Source organism: Anoplolepis gracilipes, chromosome 15 (genome assembly GCF_047496725.1).
Source record: "Anoplolepis gracilipes chromosome 15, ASM4749672v1, whole genome shotgun sequence".
Classification (NCBI taxonomy): domain Eukaryota; kingdom Metazoa; phylum Arthropoda; class Insecta; order Hymenoptera; family Formicidae; genus Anoplolepis; species Anoplolepis gracilipes.
Window position 1 is genome coordinate 3,875,044 of NC_132984.1, and position 20,144 is coordinate 3,895,187.

Genomic DNA, 20,144 nt, shown 5'->3' on the forward strand with positions numbered 1-20,144 from the left:
ATAGGGAGTGTCGGAACATGTCGTTCAATTAAGCAGCCACACCCTGAGCTTTCTGACACTGCCATTTTTTCCTCAGTCAGAAGTTGTCTTGTTAAGAGTGAATATGCGTCGACACGTGCTCGACAGTCCAGTCGACAAAATAATTCATGTTTTTCACGTAATTAAATAAAATTACAGATTACAGATTTTCAAGTCATACTTTTCGATTATATTCGAGGGAACATTTGAAATTTCATTTAGAATCTTTGAAAGTCGGATTTAAACGCTCGTTATATATAATGGAAGAGACAACGTTACCGAGCACTTTATCCTTTTCGGGCACCTCGTCCGTGTCACCCTGCTCGTCGAACGAAGCTTCTACGAAGACGGAGGAGTGCGTCGAAGATGCAGTGCAACAATGGCTGGAAAACGAGACAATTTCAGGATTTCGTGTCTGGCAACTCGCCGGCATTATTCTCTCCATTCTACTGAGCATCATCGTCGGATTGTGCTGTTGCATTCGCTTTCGCGTGCCCAGAACGAAGCAGGAGATCGAGGCAGATTACATTCGCAAAAGAATCACCAAGAGTTTCCGGAACGAGCTTTCGAAGATCAGCAACACAGAAATGGACGAGATGGATCTGCAAAAAGGTAACATGACTTCCATTACAAAGATTGAGAATAATTGTACGAAGACTCGATATGAAATTAAATTAATCAAGAAGAAAGGAAGAGGAAGACATATAGAATGAATAAATATATCAATTTTAATCCAAGTGCAAGTTAGACATGAAAAAGAACGAAAAAAAAAGAAAAAAAACATATACTTTCAAGAAAAAAAATATATAATTGTTTGACCTCAGTTAACATCTATTATCGAGACGCTTCTCTATTAAAAGATAAATTTATTTTATATTAGAATAAATTTATGTTCCCACGTCTCTGTGACTTGATTCGTGACACGCCTTCCTCTTTCGTTACACGATGAATCTTGAAAACAATTTGAAATGGAAAGCTAAGCTCGCTTTTCGCATCGCAGCTCTGGACAGAATCCGAAACGAGTTCAAGGGAGATGAGTCTGCGATAGCGAGGGAGTGCGCGGAAATCCAGCACGGCTTTCGATCCAGATTCAACGCCGTTTTCGGTGGAGCCCGTGTGCGTTTCAGTCAACGCAAACGCACCGAATTGAATGCCACGATCTAACGACGGCTCTTTAGGGATCAAAAATAGTTTCCCTCTCCCCCAACAAGTATATTTCTATAATTTACTTGTCATACGTATACAATTTTAAGGCTATCGAAAGAAAAAGAATAAGAAATGTAAAGAGAAAGGAAATTTTAATAGACGTATAAAAAACATTGTTTTTTTTAATTGCTATTTTTTAAAAAGAAAAATATTGAATGGTCCAAAATTTGAAGAAAAAGAATCGCAATATCAATTTACATCAAAGACAGCGTCAGCCAATAAATTTATATGACACTTTCATTGACTAAATATAATCTTTATTTCATAGATATATTTTACACAAATTCATTTACTTTAGCATGCAACAGTGATCTATTTAGCAACGAATAGCAATGCTTCGAAAAGCACTCCACGGTGTGTTATAATAATATTCTTTTTCTATCGTGTTGACATTTGCTATCAATTAAATCTTTTATATTGATTAATTATTTGTACTCTCTCTTTAACCGCGCTTATCTTATCGTACATCGATTGATCTTATTTATTTATATTTAATAGAACTCATGGAAATATAGATTTAATAATTAATGACAATATATATGAAATGGAGGACAAAAATTATCAGTATAAAATTAATATTGAAAAAAGACAATGAAAAAAAAAGTAAAACAAAAATGAGAAGATTGATGTATAATGAAAATTGACATTAATGTGAACTCAATCTTGAGATTTTTGGTTCTTTTTACTGACGTCATATTGAATTATGATGTCAAAAGCGAGAAATGTGAATTGTTTTTCTTGATTTCAACGTCATAACTTAAATCGGGTCGTACATAATCAAGTGCATAAATCGAGAAATCTATTACATAACTATTATATAATATTTTACATAAATTTATTTATTCAACTTAAGATTTAGACAACTTAAGATAAAAACGAAAAAAAAGTCTTTTCTCATTGAAACGATATCGTGATGAATTCTTATAAGAATTATTAATTATGATATTCTTATAAGACTAAAGATAGGAGGAAAAAAACTCGACAAAATAAAAGACAACGGCATGCGTTTATGAAAATGATTTATTAAAGTCGGAAAAAAACATGTACAAGAAACCGAAATGTTGCTTGATGAAACGGCAACTTTTCCAGCAACAACAATTTTTATTTTACTCTGCATACGATTTGGTATAAAAAAAAAGAAAAGTCATGATCACCGATTCGATGAATAAAAAACCGCAGGAACGAAATACATCAGAATGTTAATCAAGATGTAAATTATAACGATCAGAGTACTCAATCGCGAGAGCTGTCATTAAAATTACTCTCGAGCGAGCGAAACAAGTACGTGCGTGTATGCAACTCGTCTCTTTTCATCATTCATAAATAAGGATGGTTACTATATTAATAAACGGAACATAAAGTAGGAACAAAAAATACTATAAAAAAAAAAGAAAACCCTGATACTACTTTCCATATCGCGACATCCGTCAACAACGTGTTTAGTTAGGTCGATCTTATATTTTATGACGTACAATTTCTTATCGAAATAGTTACATCAGTATTACATCGGTGTTAGCTGATGTAATATTATTTTTAACTATTTTTAAACACAATCCAAGAAAGATCGACAAGACCGATCCCATTGCTCTCTCCTCGCGTATATTTTCTACAACGCGACATTATAATGATCGCATGTAACAAAACAGAAGATAAAATCTAATTTCTTAATAATGCCTCGACAGACTTTTTTGCTTTCAATAGAGAATTTAATTCGAGGATCGATTAAGTTAAGATGTTAAAAAATTTCCTTGTCTCTCTGTTCTGTACTTAAATCTTACATTTTAAAATTCTTCATTTTTTCTACTCTCGACCACACATCTTGAAAATAAAAAGATTAATAACAATGTTCGCTTCACACTTTTGCCGAAGAAAAATCCAATTTATATTATATTCGATCGTTAAATGCTTAGATTTTACATCTCCTTTTTGTTCGAATCCTTAAATTCTAGAATCTTCGAATGCTCAATTTTATTTAGAATTTCGCATTCTGCAAAATAGCCTGGATCCTTACACTCTACGATGTGTTGAAGTGTTCTCTTCTTAAGTTTTAAGATCTTTGAATCCTTATATTCTAGGATCTTAGATTCTAGGGTCTTTGGATCATTAGATGTTAGATTCTAGGAACTGTGGATTCTTAGGTTCTACGGTTTCTTTAAATTCTTGATTTTTTTTTTGCGCCACGTATATTCTACTTTATCTCTGGTAGAAGAAAAGAAACGCGAGCGCCGATACGACAACTTAAATCATATATTTAAATCTATATGCTTGATTTAAATTAATATTGAAATAAAATTTCAATTTCAGAAATTTCTTGAAAACAAGACGGTAAGCACATCATATAAAGGAGGAACTTCGATCGACTAGACGATCTGGCACGACGCATTGACAAAAACGTCGTATACAAAACTGTAATAAACACGAAGTCAGCAATTTTTTTTCTCCCGTAAACATGAAAGATTTGAACGATTATTGTTACAAAAGTTGTATAGCGCTCTTGTAGAAAAATCAAATCTTAAATTTTTAAAAAATCCCGAAGCCTTTAAATGTTAAAATACATTATACACTTTAACGTTTCAAATATTTTAGCAATACGGAATCAAATCTCATGACAGTTTATTAATGAAAAACCGTCATAAGACTATCTAAAAAACGCCACGTGTTTCAAAAATGCATTAAGATTATCGTGACATGTATTTTTTTGTTTTTTTAACAGTAGGACCTTCGGAAAGTTACAACTAATACGCACTAATGCGCGAATGTCAATATAGATGGATTTGCGAGATGATATCTTTCTCGGGATTTCTCTAATGAAAACTGGCCTGAAGTGAATATAGAAATAGAGATAGAGAGATACAAGCAAAGAAATAGAAATAGAGAGAGAAAGAGAGCTCGCTACGAGGTAAGAGAGGTATGTCTCTTCAGAAAACAGGTCGGAGTGGTGTCGCGACGCACAACGTCGGCGGCGACGGTGGCGTCTACGCGTGCCTTCACGAGATCTTATTCCGCCACCACGAAAACTTCATTTTCGGGCTGAGATACTGAAAACTGATGACCGAGTGCGGGATTAGGGCGAGTATCGGTAGAAAGCTGCCGCAGCTACGACTCTTGGGCTCCTCGTCGCTCTCCATCGCCGTCTTGCTGGAAATGGTAGTAGTAGTAGTGGTGGTGGTGGTGGTAGTGGTAGTCGTCGTGGTTGTTGCCGCTGGCGTGGAGTACGGATATGGCGTCGACAGTGGATTGCACGTGATGTGAATGTCATCGAGATTCCACTTGTTCTCGCTCCTCGTGTCCGTCTCTCTCTCTGCGAGGCTGCTCCGTCTCTTCTGTTTCTTCTCCTGAGCGGCGACACTTATGTATCGCACGATGCCTTTCTTCTCGAGAACGCTGCCATCGTCAACGACGATCTCGCAATTGAGAGGCGGATTCCTGAGGGACGTCTTACGGTACACCTTGGATCGCGGTGTCTTCATCGTCTTCGTTGTCGCTATCATCAGTTGCGGCAACGATGCCGATCGAATCGCGTCTATGTTATTCCCACTTCTTGAGATCGTCTTGCAAATATTGCGATCCGGAGAGGCGGATTCCTGCGGGGGATGGGAATGTTCTTTGCCTCCGGTCTTCGGGATCGTCATTGCCGCGTTGCCGCGGTCATGATGATCACGAGGAGCGAGGCAAAGCGGAACGGTGATTGTGCGCGCTTCATTAGTCCCGGGTTGCGGGACGAATGAAGCGTCCTTGAACCCTCAGCTCGGGAAGCGCGAGAAGAATGCGCAAGTCAAATCATAATTCGGGAAGCGACAATATTGCACGTCGGTGCGCAGCCAGTCGCCAGAACGGTTCAGATAGTCGGATCGTTTCTCGAGGTCCCGCGGACAATTGGCTGCCGCCGACTGCTTGTTGGCGAAGATCGTCACGACGAATTTGCCCGGCTTGAAGGTGTTTAGCACGCGACGGATTATTTCGTCGTACGACGTCTCGGAGACATTGCACTCGAATGACACGTATGAGAACTCGGGCTCCGGCGTGATGTGGATTGTCATGTAGCTGCCCTGAAGAGAAAGCGAAAAAATTAGTACTCTAGCGTGTCATTTAATGGACATTGATAATTGATGAAGCTTTTGCATTCTTTAGAGAATCGTTAGATTGCATAATTTTTTCTTGCACTATATGTCGCAATTCGTATTAATATATGAAAATTCTTTTCAATTCATAAATCATGAATTAATAAAGATAAGATGTAAATCTTAATCAAAATTATCAACGTATAAAAAGTTATTTATTGATGAAAAAATAATCGGAAAGGAAATTACTGATACATTTTATAAATCTATACTATCGATATAATAATACGCGAAGAAAAAGCTAATTTATTTTGATATACACAACAGAAACAAATAAAGCTTTGCATCTTCAACATAGTAATACAATGAAAAAGCTTTACTTAGAAGAACAAGATACTATATATAAAACATTATTTTTATTTATTTTATAAGAGATATTTTTTCCCTGGATCTTACATATATTTACTTTCAAGCTGCACTTACATTCTTAGACACGCCATTCATAGAGTATCCGCATGGCTCGAACAAGAAGTCATCTATCATCATGTTGGGAATAAGTTTGTCGATCCCCGACTTCACTGTCGCCTCGCCAGCTGACGAGCAAACGTCTCTAGTAAATATTGACATCACGTCCAGATCCAGCTCGGTCATGAGTATCTCCAGGGTCTGATCAGGCTCCGGTGAATCCTGTTTGTCGCGGATCAGAGTGTAGAGGTACCAACAGTCTGTCTCGGGCGAGCCCATACAATAAGCCTCGCCATCTAAAATACAAGATAGGGCTACGTGATTAAATTCTTTCGAAATTCTAACTTAAAACTTTATGTTTTTATTTTAGCTTTTTTCTTTCTCCATTTTTTTCCTGACTTTCTAGTGAGCAACTGGAGGAAACGAAATGACTGACGAGTTAAAATACAAAAAAGAAAGTAAAAAAATAATAATAAGAGTATTATTCAAGGCTCAACAGACCGTAAATAATGTGTGAGAAATTTTCAAGAATTAAAATTTCTCGATTCTCAAATCTTTCAAAGTTTTCAATTCAAAGGAAAAAAATTTAAACTTGTAATCATATATAATCGGGTATGATGATTACCAGGGAAGAGGGAATCCAGGAGAGTAACTTCCTCCTCGAACGTCTGGTGCGGAGATATCTGGAGCTCCGGTTTCTTGTAATTCTTTCGAGAATAAAAAACATTCTGCAACAAGCGCGGAAAAAACGCGATTAACAACGATATTTCCATTTAAAAAAAAATTCAAAAGCAAGAAGCAGGGTAGTTTATAAAAAAAAAGATTACTTTAAAAAAAAAAAAAAAAAAAAAAAAAAATACTCGACGTAAAAAGATCTTCCTTTAGCAAAATTTGACATATTTCTCGTTACATCATCACCTGCCCAATCTCCGAAGATGGGTAAAACGTGAAAAACGGCTCTCCTTCGTAACTGTCGTCCGAGGGAGAGGAACACGAGATGCCGAAATTCTCGACGAAGCCACGAAAGGGAAAAAGATCTCTACTCGTCCGACTGCTTATTCGCGGCGCGAGCGACAGATAGCGCGAGGGGAAACGCGCGTTTCGAGTAAAGGCGTATATTGTGGAGAGATAGAGGCGAGATCAATAAACCAGGAGGCGGCAGAGAGACGCGTTTCGCGTGGCGGAGGGACCACGTATAGTGTCGCGTTTCTTATCCAGCGCGCACTAGGTCAAGTTATATAGCTAAGCACTCCTGAAACGGAGGAGAGGAAGGAGTTGGTCCCCTTTATCATCACGCGCGCTCATGTCATGTGTCATGTCGAATTTAACAAACACAGAATGCCTGTAGCATGATCTTAATTAGAGACTAATTGGAGCGTTCTTCGCAAAAACGGACCTTGTCAAAATTTTTTTTTTTTTTTGAGGGGAAGGGGGAATTCGAAAAAATCTAATTACGAAACGAAGTATCACACATTTATAAGAAATATTATTGTTCGAAGCGTGAAATTTTGGATTATTTTGGGCTTTGTAATAAAAAGATTTTTCGGATTTTTGACAAGGGCTGTTTTCACAAGAAATACTTTACTCTTATCTACTCCAAAATTTTTTTATCATAAAAAATGTTAATAAAACCAAATTTGTGTGTGTTTTTTTAACTGTCTCTCTAATATTCGCCTCCTTTCCTTGAACTTTCCTCGTAATTTCAGTTGAAGAACGGATAAATTCAAATTATCCACGCGCTTCGTCGATTCTTCAGCCAGAGATATGTCCTTTACCTCGACATCGTCGAAGCCCGTGTACTCCTCGACGAGCTCCAGAAGAGGCTCCAGACACTGCAGCGGTGTAGTGGTACCACAAGTCTTTAATATGAGCCTGCGCTTGGACACGAACATGCTGCTTTCGCTGCGGATAAGATAAATAATTGCAAGATTAGCCGTTTCTCACACGATCAGGTACGTGACTTTTACATTAATCCTCAGCACTTTTCTAACACTCTGATAATGTAAATTCCATATTTATTCGAAGCATAAATTTTACTTTCTGTAAAGGAAAAAATTGAAAAATTCAAGCGATAACTTTATTTAATTAAAAAAAAAAAGAAAAAAAAAACGCGAAACTTCTTTGATCATTCAAAACCTTAATTTTTATTCAACTTGACGTGTATGAATTAACGGCGCACCTGGCGTGATTATTACAGGCTGAAAAATCGTAAACCATATATTATATCCTTCACCAATGACTTATGTGGTTACAGAGTTCGCAATGGAATTATACTACATAAAACCGTATACTTAGAATCGTGACAAGCATAATAGATTAAAAGAGCGACGAGTCTCCTTTTGCAAATTTATACTGGTTATTTTCTCTTTTATTTCAATTACTTTGCAGCTTTGTTAACCACGTATTATCCCAGAGTATACTATTGTATGGGCTATTCAACGAATGTTACTAAAGAGAATGAAGGTTATTAAAAGATATATGTCTGGCTGTAGTTGCCATTGCTATTTTTGGATTCTGCTTCACTATTAGAATGCAACATTGAAGACAACTCGCGGAAATATCTCTCGTGGATGCACGTGAACACGTTCTCGCTGTTACGTCAGTTTTGCGTATCGCTGTTATGTGGACACATCATCGCCCGATAATTCATTCATTCAGAGATATAATTGCGTTCGTCTTGATTACACTATAACCAATCGAGAGACGATAATAACTTGCTTTGTCCGCGATAGTTTATTCGAGTTTAGAATCAATTATACGAGCGATCTGAAAAAATAATTGACTTATCTATGTTCGTATTAATCTTTAATGATTGGATCAAACGAGAGTCATTTGGGATAAATTTAGAATGTCACTTTATACATCTCTCTTTCTCTCTCTCTCTTTTGTAAATTTTATTTATAAAAATAATTAATTATATTTATAAAATAATTTTATTTATACAATCACGATATGTATCATTTAATATGTTCCGTTTCTAAATTTAGTCATTTAATCGTCGATTATAGAGTAAAAATTGTTCACCTCGATATTTTTTTTTATTTAAAAAAATTTTTCACGCGATAAAATTATTTTGATTTATGTCATTACGTGAATTCCCGAATTTTGTGCGAATGTTTATTCGCAATACTTGCATTTTTTTACTTCTTCACGACGATGAGCGACGAAGTGGAAGCCGGGAAGTAGGAGCGCCGTAAAAATTATTTTAAAAATAGATCGTCAAAGGTTATCGATAGCGATAGACGTTGACCCTAAGATCCTCCGTAAAGACAACGAGAGCGATAACGACGACGGGGACTTGTCTTGCGAATGTCTAAATGAGAATGCGATAAATGGTCATATAGTTGCGTATAGTTATATAGTGTGCATGTTGCGCTGATACAAAAAAATTGTGACGGTTTTCCGGACGGAGGAAAGAGCCAAAGGTTGAAAGTCCCTCAATCGGGATTCAGATGCGTGTAACGAAATGTCGCTTTAAATTTAAATAATTGATACATTGCGTATTCATTTAGGGACGCGCGGGAACAGTCCTTCCTGGTGATTTGGCAAAAACAAAAAGGTGCCAGAATCATTACGATATTAAGCGGCATTAATACCAGGGATGGGAAAGTTATATACTTTTAAAAACTAACTGATTACCGAGTCCAAATAGTAATAATTACCATTATTTATTACTTATTATCAATAGTAACTAGTTATTGTTATTTAAAAAATAACTATTCGTTACTCTTTTCGTTACTTTTTTAATGTTAAAACGAGATTAGAAATTAAGTAAAAAATATACTTTTGTAATATATTTTATTAAAAGAATTAATAATTAAAATATTATTAAAGTATCAGTAAATTTGTTTAAATTTTTTATTTTAAATTTGTAAAATCATAAATAATAAGGAAAACAGTTTTAATCAAAAAATTTAGGTTTACATTAAATTTATAAATATAGTCAAATACACAATATATTTTTTGTATTCTCATAATTTTGTTTAAAACCTTTAATTTAATATAAAGTTTAAATTTATAAGATGAATATCTGTTGATAATTGGAGATGGAATATACGAAAATAGAAAATATAATATGTCATAAATAGGAAATAGGTTCCAGATATAAAAAGTAACGATAAAAGTAACTGTTTAATTCTTTACCGTTACTAAAAAAATGTAACTACGTTACCGCTACAGTTACAGAAAAAAATAGTAACGCCGTTATCACTTCGTTACCAAAAAAAAGTAACTGTAACGATAACGACGGTACAAATAACACGTTACTTCCCAACCCTGATTATTACATACATATGATAATGATAATAAAAATAAAGATAAAGCAAAATGATAATAACGTCGATAAAGAAATGATGATAATAATCAGTTAGGGTTCAATTGTATTCTTCTCGACCTCGTTCTCATTATAATTTGCAATGCGCGATATTACTTCCATTAAATAATGACTCCAAGAACCGTGAGTTCTAATATATCGCGATTGTAAAACATCGTAAGTACTTATAAATATATTGATTCATGGTGATTATGTGAATACAAAATGCTTTTGTTTTTTTTTTCTGAAGTTTTATATACAAGATAATCTGAATTTAAAAAAGAATAAAGGAAATGAACGGGAAAAAAAGATTTATAAGATAAAGGATGATTAATTTAATGTATAAATTAATATTAATAATAATAATAATTTAATAATAATATTAATACTCTTTTCTTATCAATTTTATTGTTGAAAAATATATATATATATTTATATATTATATTATTATATTGTTACACATAAATATATTAATTTAATATATAATTTAATAATAATAATAATAATGTAATTAATATAAATAATAATGATAATATTAATTAAATTAATATATTAAGATATGTGAATTTATACATTGTACATATAATTAATATTATACACCGGAGGTAAAATAACCTTTCCTACAAAAATTCTACCGCGAGGAGATAACGAAATTGTCGACTTGAATAGCGCGACTCAAGGAGGAGGACCCGCGCCACGAGGATCGAGCCGCGCGAAAGTGTCACCTTGACTATATTTATTTCTAGGGGCAGATCGCGACGGAGGAGAGAGCGGCACTGGGTCGACCCGCGCACCCTCGAATATTCTGGAACCGGGGCACGTCGGCGTCCCATCCCATCCCGTCCCGTGGCGTCGCGGCCGGCCGGGCCGGACGGTACATCTCTCTTCTCCATCAAAACAATTCGATATATCGATTATACAGCACACACGGAGGGTGAGGGCCTCTCTCTCTTTCTCTCTTTCTCTCTCTCTCTCTCTCTCTTCTCGGAACGCCCCTCGGAGCGCCAACCCGCTCTCGACTTGCTTCGCGCGTCACGAAAAATTGCGCCGTTGCTCCCCGAGCTCACCCGCGCTCGCTTCCCACCCTTACGCGGTTCGACGATTAACCCCGACGGAAATTTTACGTTACAGCCATTAGAACCTGACGACGCATATTTTTTTTTTTTTTTTTATGATAATTGCCAAACTCATTTATCTTAATATGATAATTCGACGACGCTTTAAATTATAGGGTGCAAATAAAGGACCCGGAGTTGAAATCTATCTCCCACTTTCTTGAGTTTAATTTTTAATTGAATATCTATTATGATACTTTAAGGACAGTCAGATCACCATCTTTGGATATTATTCCAACCTAATAATTTTGTCGAAAGTTTCTCTACTTTTAAAGTTCTAAATGAAAAACTATTTACTAACTATTTGAGATATTAAAGTATGAGTTTAATTCTTATATAAATTATATCCTCGAGAATTTTATGTATTAAAGTGAGAAAATTGAGATTGAAAGTAGAAGTAAACTTTCACAACACTCGGGGCATTTATTTACCAAGGTCAATAAGATTCAGACTAACGCGGAATTAAGGTTTCCTGCATCTTGAATCTTGCTAAGCGCGATTTTCTTTCAGAAACATCGAATAATAAAAAATTAATAACGAATTTCTTGGAATTATCTCGTTTTGAAAAAAAAAAAAAAAAAAATCAACAAACAAGCTAAAGTAAACAGACTTATTCATCCTATATATAATTATGATTTTCGCACAAAATTATAATTTATCGATTTTCTCTCTCTTCATTTTCGAAAACAATCATTAATTGCACGAAAATATTATAAGAGTGTACTTTGACATTTCTCTCTCGTTAAAATATTCGAAGAAATTGTATGAAAATGTCGAGAAATTTGAAACGGACTAACGACAATTTTTTAAGTGATACAAGCCGAGTTTTATCGAACTCGAGAAATTTTCAAGAACCACGTATCGACTTCTAAAGACCGGAAACATTGCTGAAATAAGTATGTAAACGCAAGGATATTCTATATTTAGAAGAAACAAATATATAGTTTAAATACGAACTTAATTGTCACACGATATATAACTATTTCTCCTTTTCTGTGTATAAATATAGAGAAATAAATATAATTAATCCGAAACTTCCTTAGAGTCAGTGAGACTCACGTTATCGAGATATCAGCGTAATTGAATATAAAGATGAAAATTTGATAAGGTTCACTCGAGATTAGACGAGAAGGACGCCTGCCAGAGTTTTGAGAGGGGAACGATATTATTTATTTATTTATTTAAACTAATCAAGAAACTTACAATTTTCGCGTGTTTATAATATTCAAAGTAACTTATAATTCGAAAATCGCGCGTGAGAAAAATTCTGAATGAGTTTCGGCGATTTCTTTTGAGGATTAATGGATTTGTTACCTGAGGCTGGAACTTGTCAATTTTCTGGATCGTAAACAAAAACAACTTACCTGAGAACGTAGGCGTCCACCTGATCGTTGTGACAAAAACTGATGATCTCGCAACGGACCATTTTCAACAATGATTCCCATTTTTGCCTAAAAAGAAGAAAAAAACTCGTTATTTGTTTGATCGGCCAGATCGATTTTGTAAAGTCAGTTCAAACGGTTCAAATTTCCGGGGACCATTGTACAGACAAAAGTTTCGTAAAATTATTTAAAAGCGTATTAGATCAAAGAGATATGCTATCTCTCTCCATTTATCCCCGATAAACTACAGAAATTTATTTTTATGCTCTGGTTCTCATATATATTATTTAAATTATAAAAATTTTCATAAAGATTTGTAAAAATGTTGATTAATTTTGCGACAAATATTTTTTTTTAGTAATAATAAAATAGTTTATTATTGCATTGAAATAAATTAAACCGTGAAATCTTTATAATTGCTTTATATAATTTTTATATTAATTCACAAAATTCTACTTTTATTACGAATTTTGTTATTTTAATTCTCTCTCTCTAGAAAAATTTATATCAATGACATAATTAAATTATAATTATATTAATTTATATTAATAATATACACTTATTAATTTATATTATAAATTTTATTTAAAGTTATAAAAGAAAAAATTACCACAACTGTAAATAAATCTTTTAATCTAATTTTTTCTATTTTACTATTTTTTATGATCAATCGGTTAAAGATTTTAATCAAAATACATTAAAAAATTAAATGTTCCGTGACATTTGTTTATGTGATTTGCAGAGACCTTGACTTTCTAAAATAAATGATTCAATTCTCTTTCAGCCATTCAAGCGAGCGGTATAAAAGGAACTTCTCGTCGTTGAGGAAACCTTCGCACGACCCGAGTTGAAATCTCTCGTCAACCTCGGAATTTCACGCCTGTCGACCTCGTCCCATCAGCCGGCGACGACGGTAGGCTTCTAAATTTATTGTCGCCGCGATATGCAAAAATAAACGGTACGGTGTAGTCGGCATTGCCGGTCTGCTCGCACCTTGCGAGGAGGTTCAACGACACCCCCGACGTAAACAACCGCAACAATCGGCTTCACGAATCGGTTACGTCGCTATCAATCGGCGGTTACATAATATCGCACCAACGTGACCGCCACATGTGTAGTTCAGCAAATTCTTACGAGCGGCCTTGCCTTACGTTATCGATTACTTTAATTTACTCTCCCGTCATCCGAATATCTTTTGCGGTCTCTCTCTCTCTCTCTTTCTTTCATCAAAAGGAATTCTTCGGATCGTTGTTTGTGGATTGCGAGATGGAAACATTGGCGAATTAAAGATCGAGATAAGGTATCGCTCGTCGAAATTTGAAGACCTGCGAGTGGTTTTTTTTACTGTCTGAGATAGACACCTAAATTCTAGATTGATACTTGTGATAACACAACTGGCTAGGATATATAAAATATGATGTAATGTACGGAGTTATTTTTTAAAATTTTGATAAATCGACAGAGATAACTGCAGTCTTGAGACATCTAAGCTGCGGAAAAAGATCTTATCGTCTAATGCTTCGTTTCCTAAAACATGTTTTAACATTCTATGGCTCTCTTGTAAACATCTTTCGAACATGTGTGCTGTTAGGGTTCTCGTCCCAGCATCTTACGACCTTTGCAAAAGTGAGATTCCCGAAAAGTTTCACCATCCCCTTAACTTATCTGTCATAGAATATTTGTTTTTTTTTCAATTACGTCAACTTGGCAATGCTGGTGTCTGACTTACTTTTGACAGGACTGTCAAAAAAAAAAGAAAAAAAAAAAAAAAAAAAAAAATGTGTATACACGCGACATCGACGACCGGGACGATGTGAACGATCCAACCTAGCTTACTACTTCCAACGCCGGCGCGGCTCGTAATCGTTCATCCTGGCTGATGTGAGACCGGCGTCGATTGTCATCATTCTTGCGGGGAGAAGAAGGAAGAACAAAGCAAAAAGAGGAGGAGGCTGGGGAGGCGGAGGTGAAGGAGAAAGAGAAGGCAGCAGCGAGACGCCGGCGGGTGGCGTACTTACCGCGGTATCTGTCGGATATCACCCTGGTGCTGTTTGAGGCCCTTGGAGCTGGTGAACCAGATCTCGAGGAGCTTCTCGACGCCCTCGAAGAACTGCACGTTGTCGGCGCAGTCGTCCTTGGTGTCCGCCATCCTCGTCGTCGCCGTCGCCGTCATCGTCGTCGTCGTCGGTTGCCCGAAATTGTGCGTTCTCTCTCTCCCTCTCTCTCTCTCTCGTATTTTTTTTTCTTTCTCTATCTATCTGTGTTATCTGTCGCACTGTGCAAATCTCTCTTCTGTGTAACTCTCTCGACGTTCGTGAAATTATAATAACACGGAGCAGATACCTAAAAAAAGCACCTCTACTCCCGGTGACGCGCGCTCGTAGACTGACTTGACACACTGACCACACCAGAGACCCGCACACTGATTGACTGATTGACTGACGGACGGGATAGTCGCCGGTGCTGCCAAGACACGCTGCTGCTGCGCCGCCGCCATCGCCAGCCAACCGCCGCGCTGCACGGTTCGCGCGCTTCTGCACTGCAGCGTGGCGCCGCGAGCGCCGCCAAGCCGAACTACGCCCGGGGCTCGCGCATGCGCGCGCGACGGACCGCGAACGCGAATAATGGAGAGCTCGTACTGCGTCCGACATCTGAGACGGGATGTCCGGGAGCGAATAGGAGAGCTCTTTTCCTAGGGACAAAAATGTCGTTGGCTAAAATCCGCATTTTCTATTGGCTAACGAACGACATTGGAAGGAATCTTCTATAAATCCTGATCGGTAATTATGTTTCAAAATAGTAACGATAAATTAATTGTACTATGTGTCTAAAAAAATCATGAATGCAAGAAAATGCCAAGTACATACAACGTATTTAGCTTCTCTCGCAAGATATGTAAATATTGCTAAATAAAAAAATTAAATATACTTTATATGCAGAAGTATAAAATATATATAATAAATAAAGGAATAATATACCACGGGAAATGAATCAAATTATTACAATTATAATATAATTATGTAATTTTACATTGATTTACGTTCAATAAATCATTATTAGTAATTGATTTGACTTTTTAGAGAATAAATTTAATATTTATAAAAATATTTATGCGAGATAAGATTGCGCGTTACTTCGACTAATGATAACAGATAACAGTGATGGATTACGTTTTATATTTAGTTTGTTAATTAATTTATACAATGAGATCAAATATTTATTAATAAATTGATGGCGATATACATTTTATGTGTTCGTAACTTAAGCAGAATGTGTATTTAGAAAATGAGTATCTTGTTTCAATATATAACAAGTCTTTTTCCTGTTCAATCATCAGAGATAATGGATAAATAAAATGCAAATAAACAAGATAAAAGATCAGATCTTTTATGATATATGAAACAAAATGAGTAAACGAATCAATAATACACAATATTTTAAGAAAAAAATAGCTGCTCACAAAAATTTCTCTGTTTCTTTAATCATCCCAATTAAATGCAAATTTAATTTATCCTTGTTGATTTACGAAAGATTAACATCTTTTTTTCTTTTCTTAAGAATATAAAAGTCTTTCCCACGTTAGTTCAAAAATTATTTAAAAAAAGGTACATATACAAGTTACTGATGGCAAGTTTTTCTGCTTATGGGAAACTTATGTAGCAATTTGCAGTATAAATATATAAAGTTTGCGTTACCTTTAGACATTCAAAAGAGAGTGAGAAAGAGAGAGAAACAAACAAATTTTTACCATAATTTGAACATGGCAATTAAAAATTTATTTATAAATTTATTAATAAATTGAACACGTGCTGTCAATTTATGATGACGAATTTTAAATATCGCATTATCAATGACTACATAATAGTTTAATATATATTTCCATAACTTGTGAAAAATGCAAGTTTTATATACAATAACAAAATGTTCAATAGCATAAATTTATTTTATTATGCAGTTACATTTGATTTACATCTTTTTTTAACGTTCTTCGGGATATTTTTACTACTGTCACTCTTTTTATTGATACGTCGTTTCAGTGACTTCTTCAATATCGGCTTCTTCACCAACGCATCTTCATCCATCGGTTCGATCACCTGTCCAAGCTTGGTGTTGATCGTCGGCTGAATTATCTGCATATGAGCATTCATCGGGACGAAGGTCCGGCTGATGGGAGCCCTGATGATCGCCTCGTAATCCTTGACGTTTGTGAATGGATATGGTAATTCACTGACGAGGTGTTTCCTCAACTTTTTTTCATCATTCTGGAATATAATCACTTTGCCCTGGTTTTCGGGTCTACGAGGCATTTCTTTCGGTACGTTCAATATGAATCGTTTCTTCTTACGACGTATTTTGCTTTTCTTAATGTTCGGACCCGCCCAGCTGCCCCATCCGGGCAAACTCAAATCAATGCTCTTCGGCTGCGACTTTTCTATCTACAATCATTTTACGAATATTAGATTATATTATTATATTAATATTATTAATATTATTATATTAAAACAGTTTATATGTTAAATTTTTATGAAAATAGAAAATTTTATTTGGTATATATGGTCTGCTATAAACATAATATTGATTTTTCCAAGCTAAATATGGTAATTCACATAAATATCTTTATATTATTACAATTTTAATTTTTTAAATATTTTTATTACATACCTCCTCCTCCTGTTCCTTCTTAAATTCTTCGACAACATCGTCGTCCGCGAATGCCTCGCTCATTATTTTATGCATTTCCTCTTCCTGTTCGCTGTTCTCCTCCTCACCTGTAGCTATATCTGGTATCTGTGTCTTTAAGTATTTTGGTTTTATATTTAAATATTTCTCTGGATCTATTTCCAGTTTATGATTGTTGCTAGTTGGTTGCAGTTCTGTATTCGCTATTATTTTCAAACCCGTTAGATCCTTCTCTAGTTGCTTGTTTTCTCTAGAAGTCGTTTCCTCCAATGGACAATCTAAGACAGGTTTTTGTTTGGAATTTGGAAATTCGAGATTCGACAAATCATCTTCGCTGCTCTCCTTCTTTTGTTCCTTCTTGTGCTTCTTTCCTTCCTCATTCTTGCTCTTTATCATAAGTTTGTTCTTCACTTTTTGCAGCTTTAGATTCAATTTATGCTTTAGTTTTTCCTCCATCGAATCAAACATTTCGTCTATATTTTGCGATCTGTATTTCTTATTATTACACAGTTTACTTTTCGTTTTATCATTACATTCTTCAACATGCCATTCAGACCTAGCACTTGTAGTGCCGCATGGTTTTTCGCTCTTCGAATCACTTACATTTTCTTGTAAAGTACTATTACTTTTCTTTACATTTATTGTTTTTTTGCAATGCACTTTGTTGCTACTTAATTTTATATTTTTCTTTTCCGCTATAACTTCATTCGAAATTTCGATATTTTTTTCTTCAGTTTTCTCTTTTTCTTTCTCTTGATGCTTCTCGTCCCAGTATCTTCGATAATTCTTGATGAAATCATCGACTTCAGACTCAGTCTTCAAACTATTGTCCTCCTTGTCATTTTTTAATAATATCTCATTCTCATCTTCCTCATCCTCATCTTCATCATTGCTATCTACTCTCTTTACTTTTTGCGTCAATTCTCTGCTAATGGACAATTGATTAGCAAGTACCTGTCGAATCTAACAAAAGAAAAGAGCATATTATGACAGTGTTCTCAATCATTTAAATATTATTACTGAATTACTTTTTAGTTAAAATAATATTTACTTCTTTGTTATATTTGGCTTTAATCTGTTGATTCTTAGCCCATTGGCCTGTGTTTTTATGTCTTAACGATATTCTCTCTTCTGCGCGAGTTTTATCTAATTGTTCTAATTTTTCCAAAGCCTCCTCTGGATTAGTAATTTGCAGTTTTTCAAATTCCTTCAGTTGCTGCTTAATCTTGTCTTTCTTTTGAATGCGATGGAACTTTTTGCTTTTTATCTTACGTTGACGATGTGCCTTCGCTTCTTGATATGACTAAAAAAAAAAATCAGAAAAATCAGAGTAAATATCTCATCAAAATCATTCCTTATCTTCTACTTTCTTATTAGTTGTTCTTTAAAAATTACACATTATCCATATACCTGTTGTGCTCTGAGCCTCGCAGCTTCCTTCCTCTTCAAAATCATTTCCTCCATTGTCATTTTGTATTTATTATCCTTTTTTTCTTCTTCGACGGGAGGATATAATAATGATGGATCCACCTCTTCAAATTTTTTCATCAGATCAGATTTTGTTTTAAAGCCCCTCAAAAATTGAGGAATCTTTGAAGCATTGAAATCTTTCACCTCTTCTATACGTTTTAAGGGAAAAAACAACCGATCCGCTGTCCTGTTTGTAGCAATTATGCTGTTCCATTTGGTCAAGTCCTTTTTGACATTTTCATATCCAACTGTCCTTTTTATCTACAAGTACATCAGATTCCTTAATTCTTTGCTTTTTTATCTTGATTAAATTATACTTATATTTTTATTACAACTAAATTAATATTATATTTCAAGTCTTTATATTGTTAAAAAGATTCCAAAATAACAATAATCATTATTTAGAAAGTTTTATTCAACTGTGATTTAATCATTTCAAATTGTCATCAGTAGGAGAAGCAAAATAAAGAATGTAATATGAAGATTTAAATTATTTTTAAACAAGATAATTTATTAGATGATTCAGTAAGACAGACAACTCACTCTTTCAGCAGCTGGTTTCTCCAATGGTTTAGGAAGAACCCTGCTCTTCTGCTGAATATATCGAAGCTTCTTACTTATGTTGTTTTGATCCTTTTTCCGTCCCAGTGATTTCACCAAATCTTGTATATGCACGCTATCCTTATCCGTCACTCCGCTTTTTACTAAATGATATTCTGACACTTGTATACTGGGTTCGCTTCTTTCCGCCTTCTTAATTCTGTGAGAAAAAAAAAAGCAATGAATACAAATATTAATCAAAGTTTCAAGTAATTCTGTTTATTATAATAAGTAAATGAATGGTGCATTCTACGAAAATTATCATAATCTCATAACTTCGTTATTCCTTACCGTCGTCCTTTATCGAGCTGTTCCACAGCTTCGATAAGTCTCGAGTGATGTTCGGAAACATCTTGATCGTTGTCGTCTAAATTCTGATCAATTTCGCTATCGCTCATCTTCACACGAATTTTCTTTACTAATAAATTTACCTAATTTTCTCTCAATGCGAATCAAATACGAGAGACAGGAATAAAAAAAAATCAATTTTATTAATCAATTTTAGTTAATTAATACTACTCAAATAATAACCACGTTCAAGGCTTAAACTTCAAGCTTTGCCGAAAAGCCACGTGATAATTATAGATTTTCCATCAGACCTTACTAGGTTAAAGTTAGGTTAGCTGAGCCATAAAATATATAACGAATTTAAATTGCATCAATGCAACATGTTACATTTTCAGAATGCCATTACATATTTATATAAACATTATGCATTGTTTATTTATTATTATACTTTATTTATTTATTTATTTATTAGACACATAAGAATATCTACTATTCGACCTTATCATGAATATGGGTACATATTTATTTATTTTAAAGACTCTAAATT

At 34.7% G+C, this 20,144-nt stretch overlaps 4 protein-coding genes across 4 annotated transcripts; 1 reads left to right on the forward strand and 3 right to left on the reverse strand.

Annotated features, from left to right (window-relative positions):
* The first annotated feature begins 77 nt into the window (after positions 1-77).
* On the forward strand, positions 78-2,381 carry LOC140674210 (uncharacterized). Its single transcript, XM_072907607.1, has 2 exons — positions 78-630; positions 1,019-2,381. Exons 1-2 carry the CDS (start codon positions 279-281, stop codon positions 1,180-1,182), a joined length of 516 nt encoding a protein of 171 aa, XP_072763708.1. The 5' UTR covers positions 78-278; the 3' UTR covers positions 1,183-2,381.
* Positions 2,227-4,856, reverse strand: LOC140674209 (uncharacterized). The gene has a single exon (XM_072907606.1). It carries the CDS (start codon positions 4,854-4,856, stop codon positions 4,212-4,214), a length of 645 nt encoding a protein of 214 aa, XP_072763707.1. The 3' UTR covers positions 2,227-4,211.
* Positions 4,857-4,967: 111 nt separating this feature from the next.
* On the reverse strand, positions 4,968-15,088 carry Samdc (S-adenosylmethionine decarboxylase). The gene is made up of 6 exons (XM_072907593.1): positions 14,578-15,088; positions 12,542-12,628; positions 7,526-7,652; positions 6,376-6,478; positions 5,769-6,046; positions 4,968-5,273 (listed from the first exon to the last, which is right to left on the reverse strand). The coding sequence occupies exons 1-6, from the start codon at positions 14,730-14,732 to the stop codon at positions 4,968-4,970; spliced, it is 1,056 nt and encodes a 351-aa protein (XP_072763694.1). The 5' UTR covers positions 14,733-15,088.
* A 1,403-nt stretch (positions 15,089-16,491) lies between these two features.
* LOC140674194 (U3 small nucleolar RNA-associated protein 14 homolog A) lies at positions 16,492-20,014 on the reverse strand. Its single transcript, XM_072907572.1, has 6 exons — positions 19,601-20,014; positions 19,253-19,469; positions 18,650-18,970; positions 18,291-18,542; positions 17,222-18,202; positions 16,492-16,995 (listed from the first exon to the last, which is right to left on the reverse strand). The coding sequence occupies exons 1-6, from the start codon at positions 19,705-19,707 to the stop codon at positions 16,507-16,509; spliced, it is 2,367 nt and encodes a 788-aa protein (XP_072763673.1). The 5' UTR covers positions 19,708-20,014; the 3' UTR covers positions 16,492-16,506.
* Between the last annotated feature and the right edge of the window lie 130 nt (positions 20,015-20,144).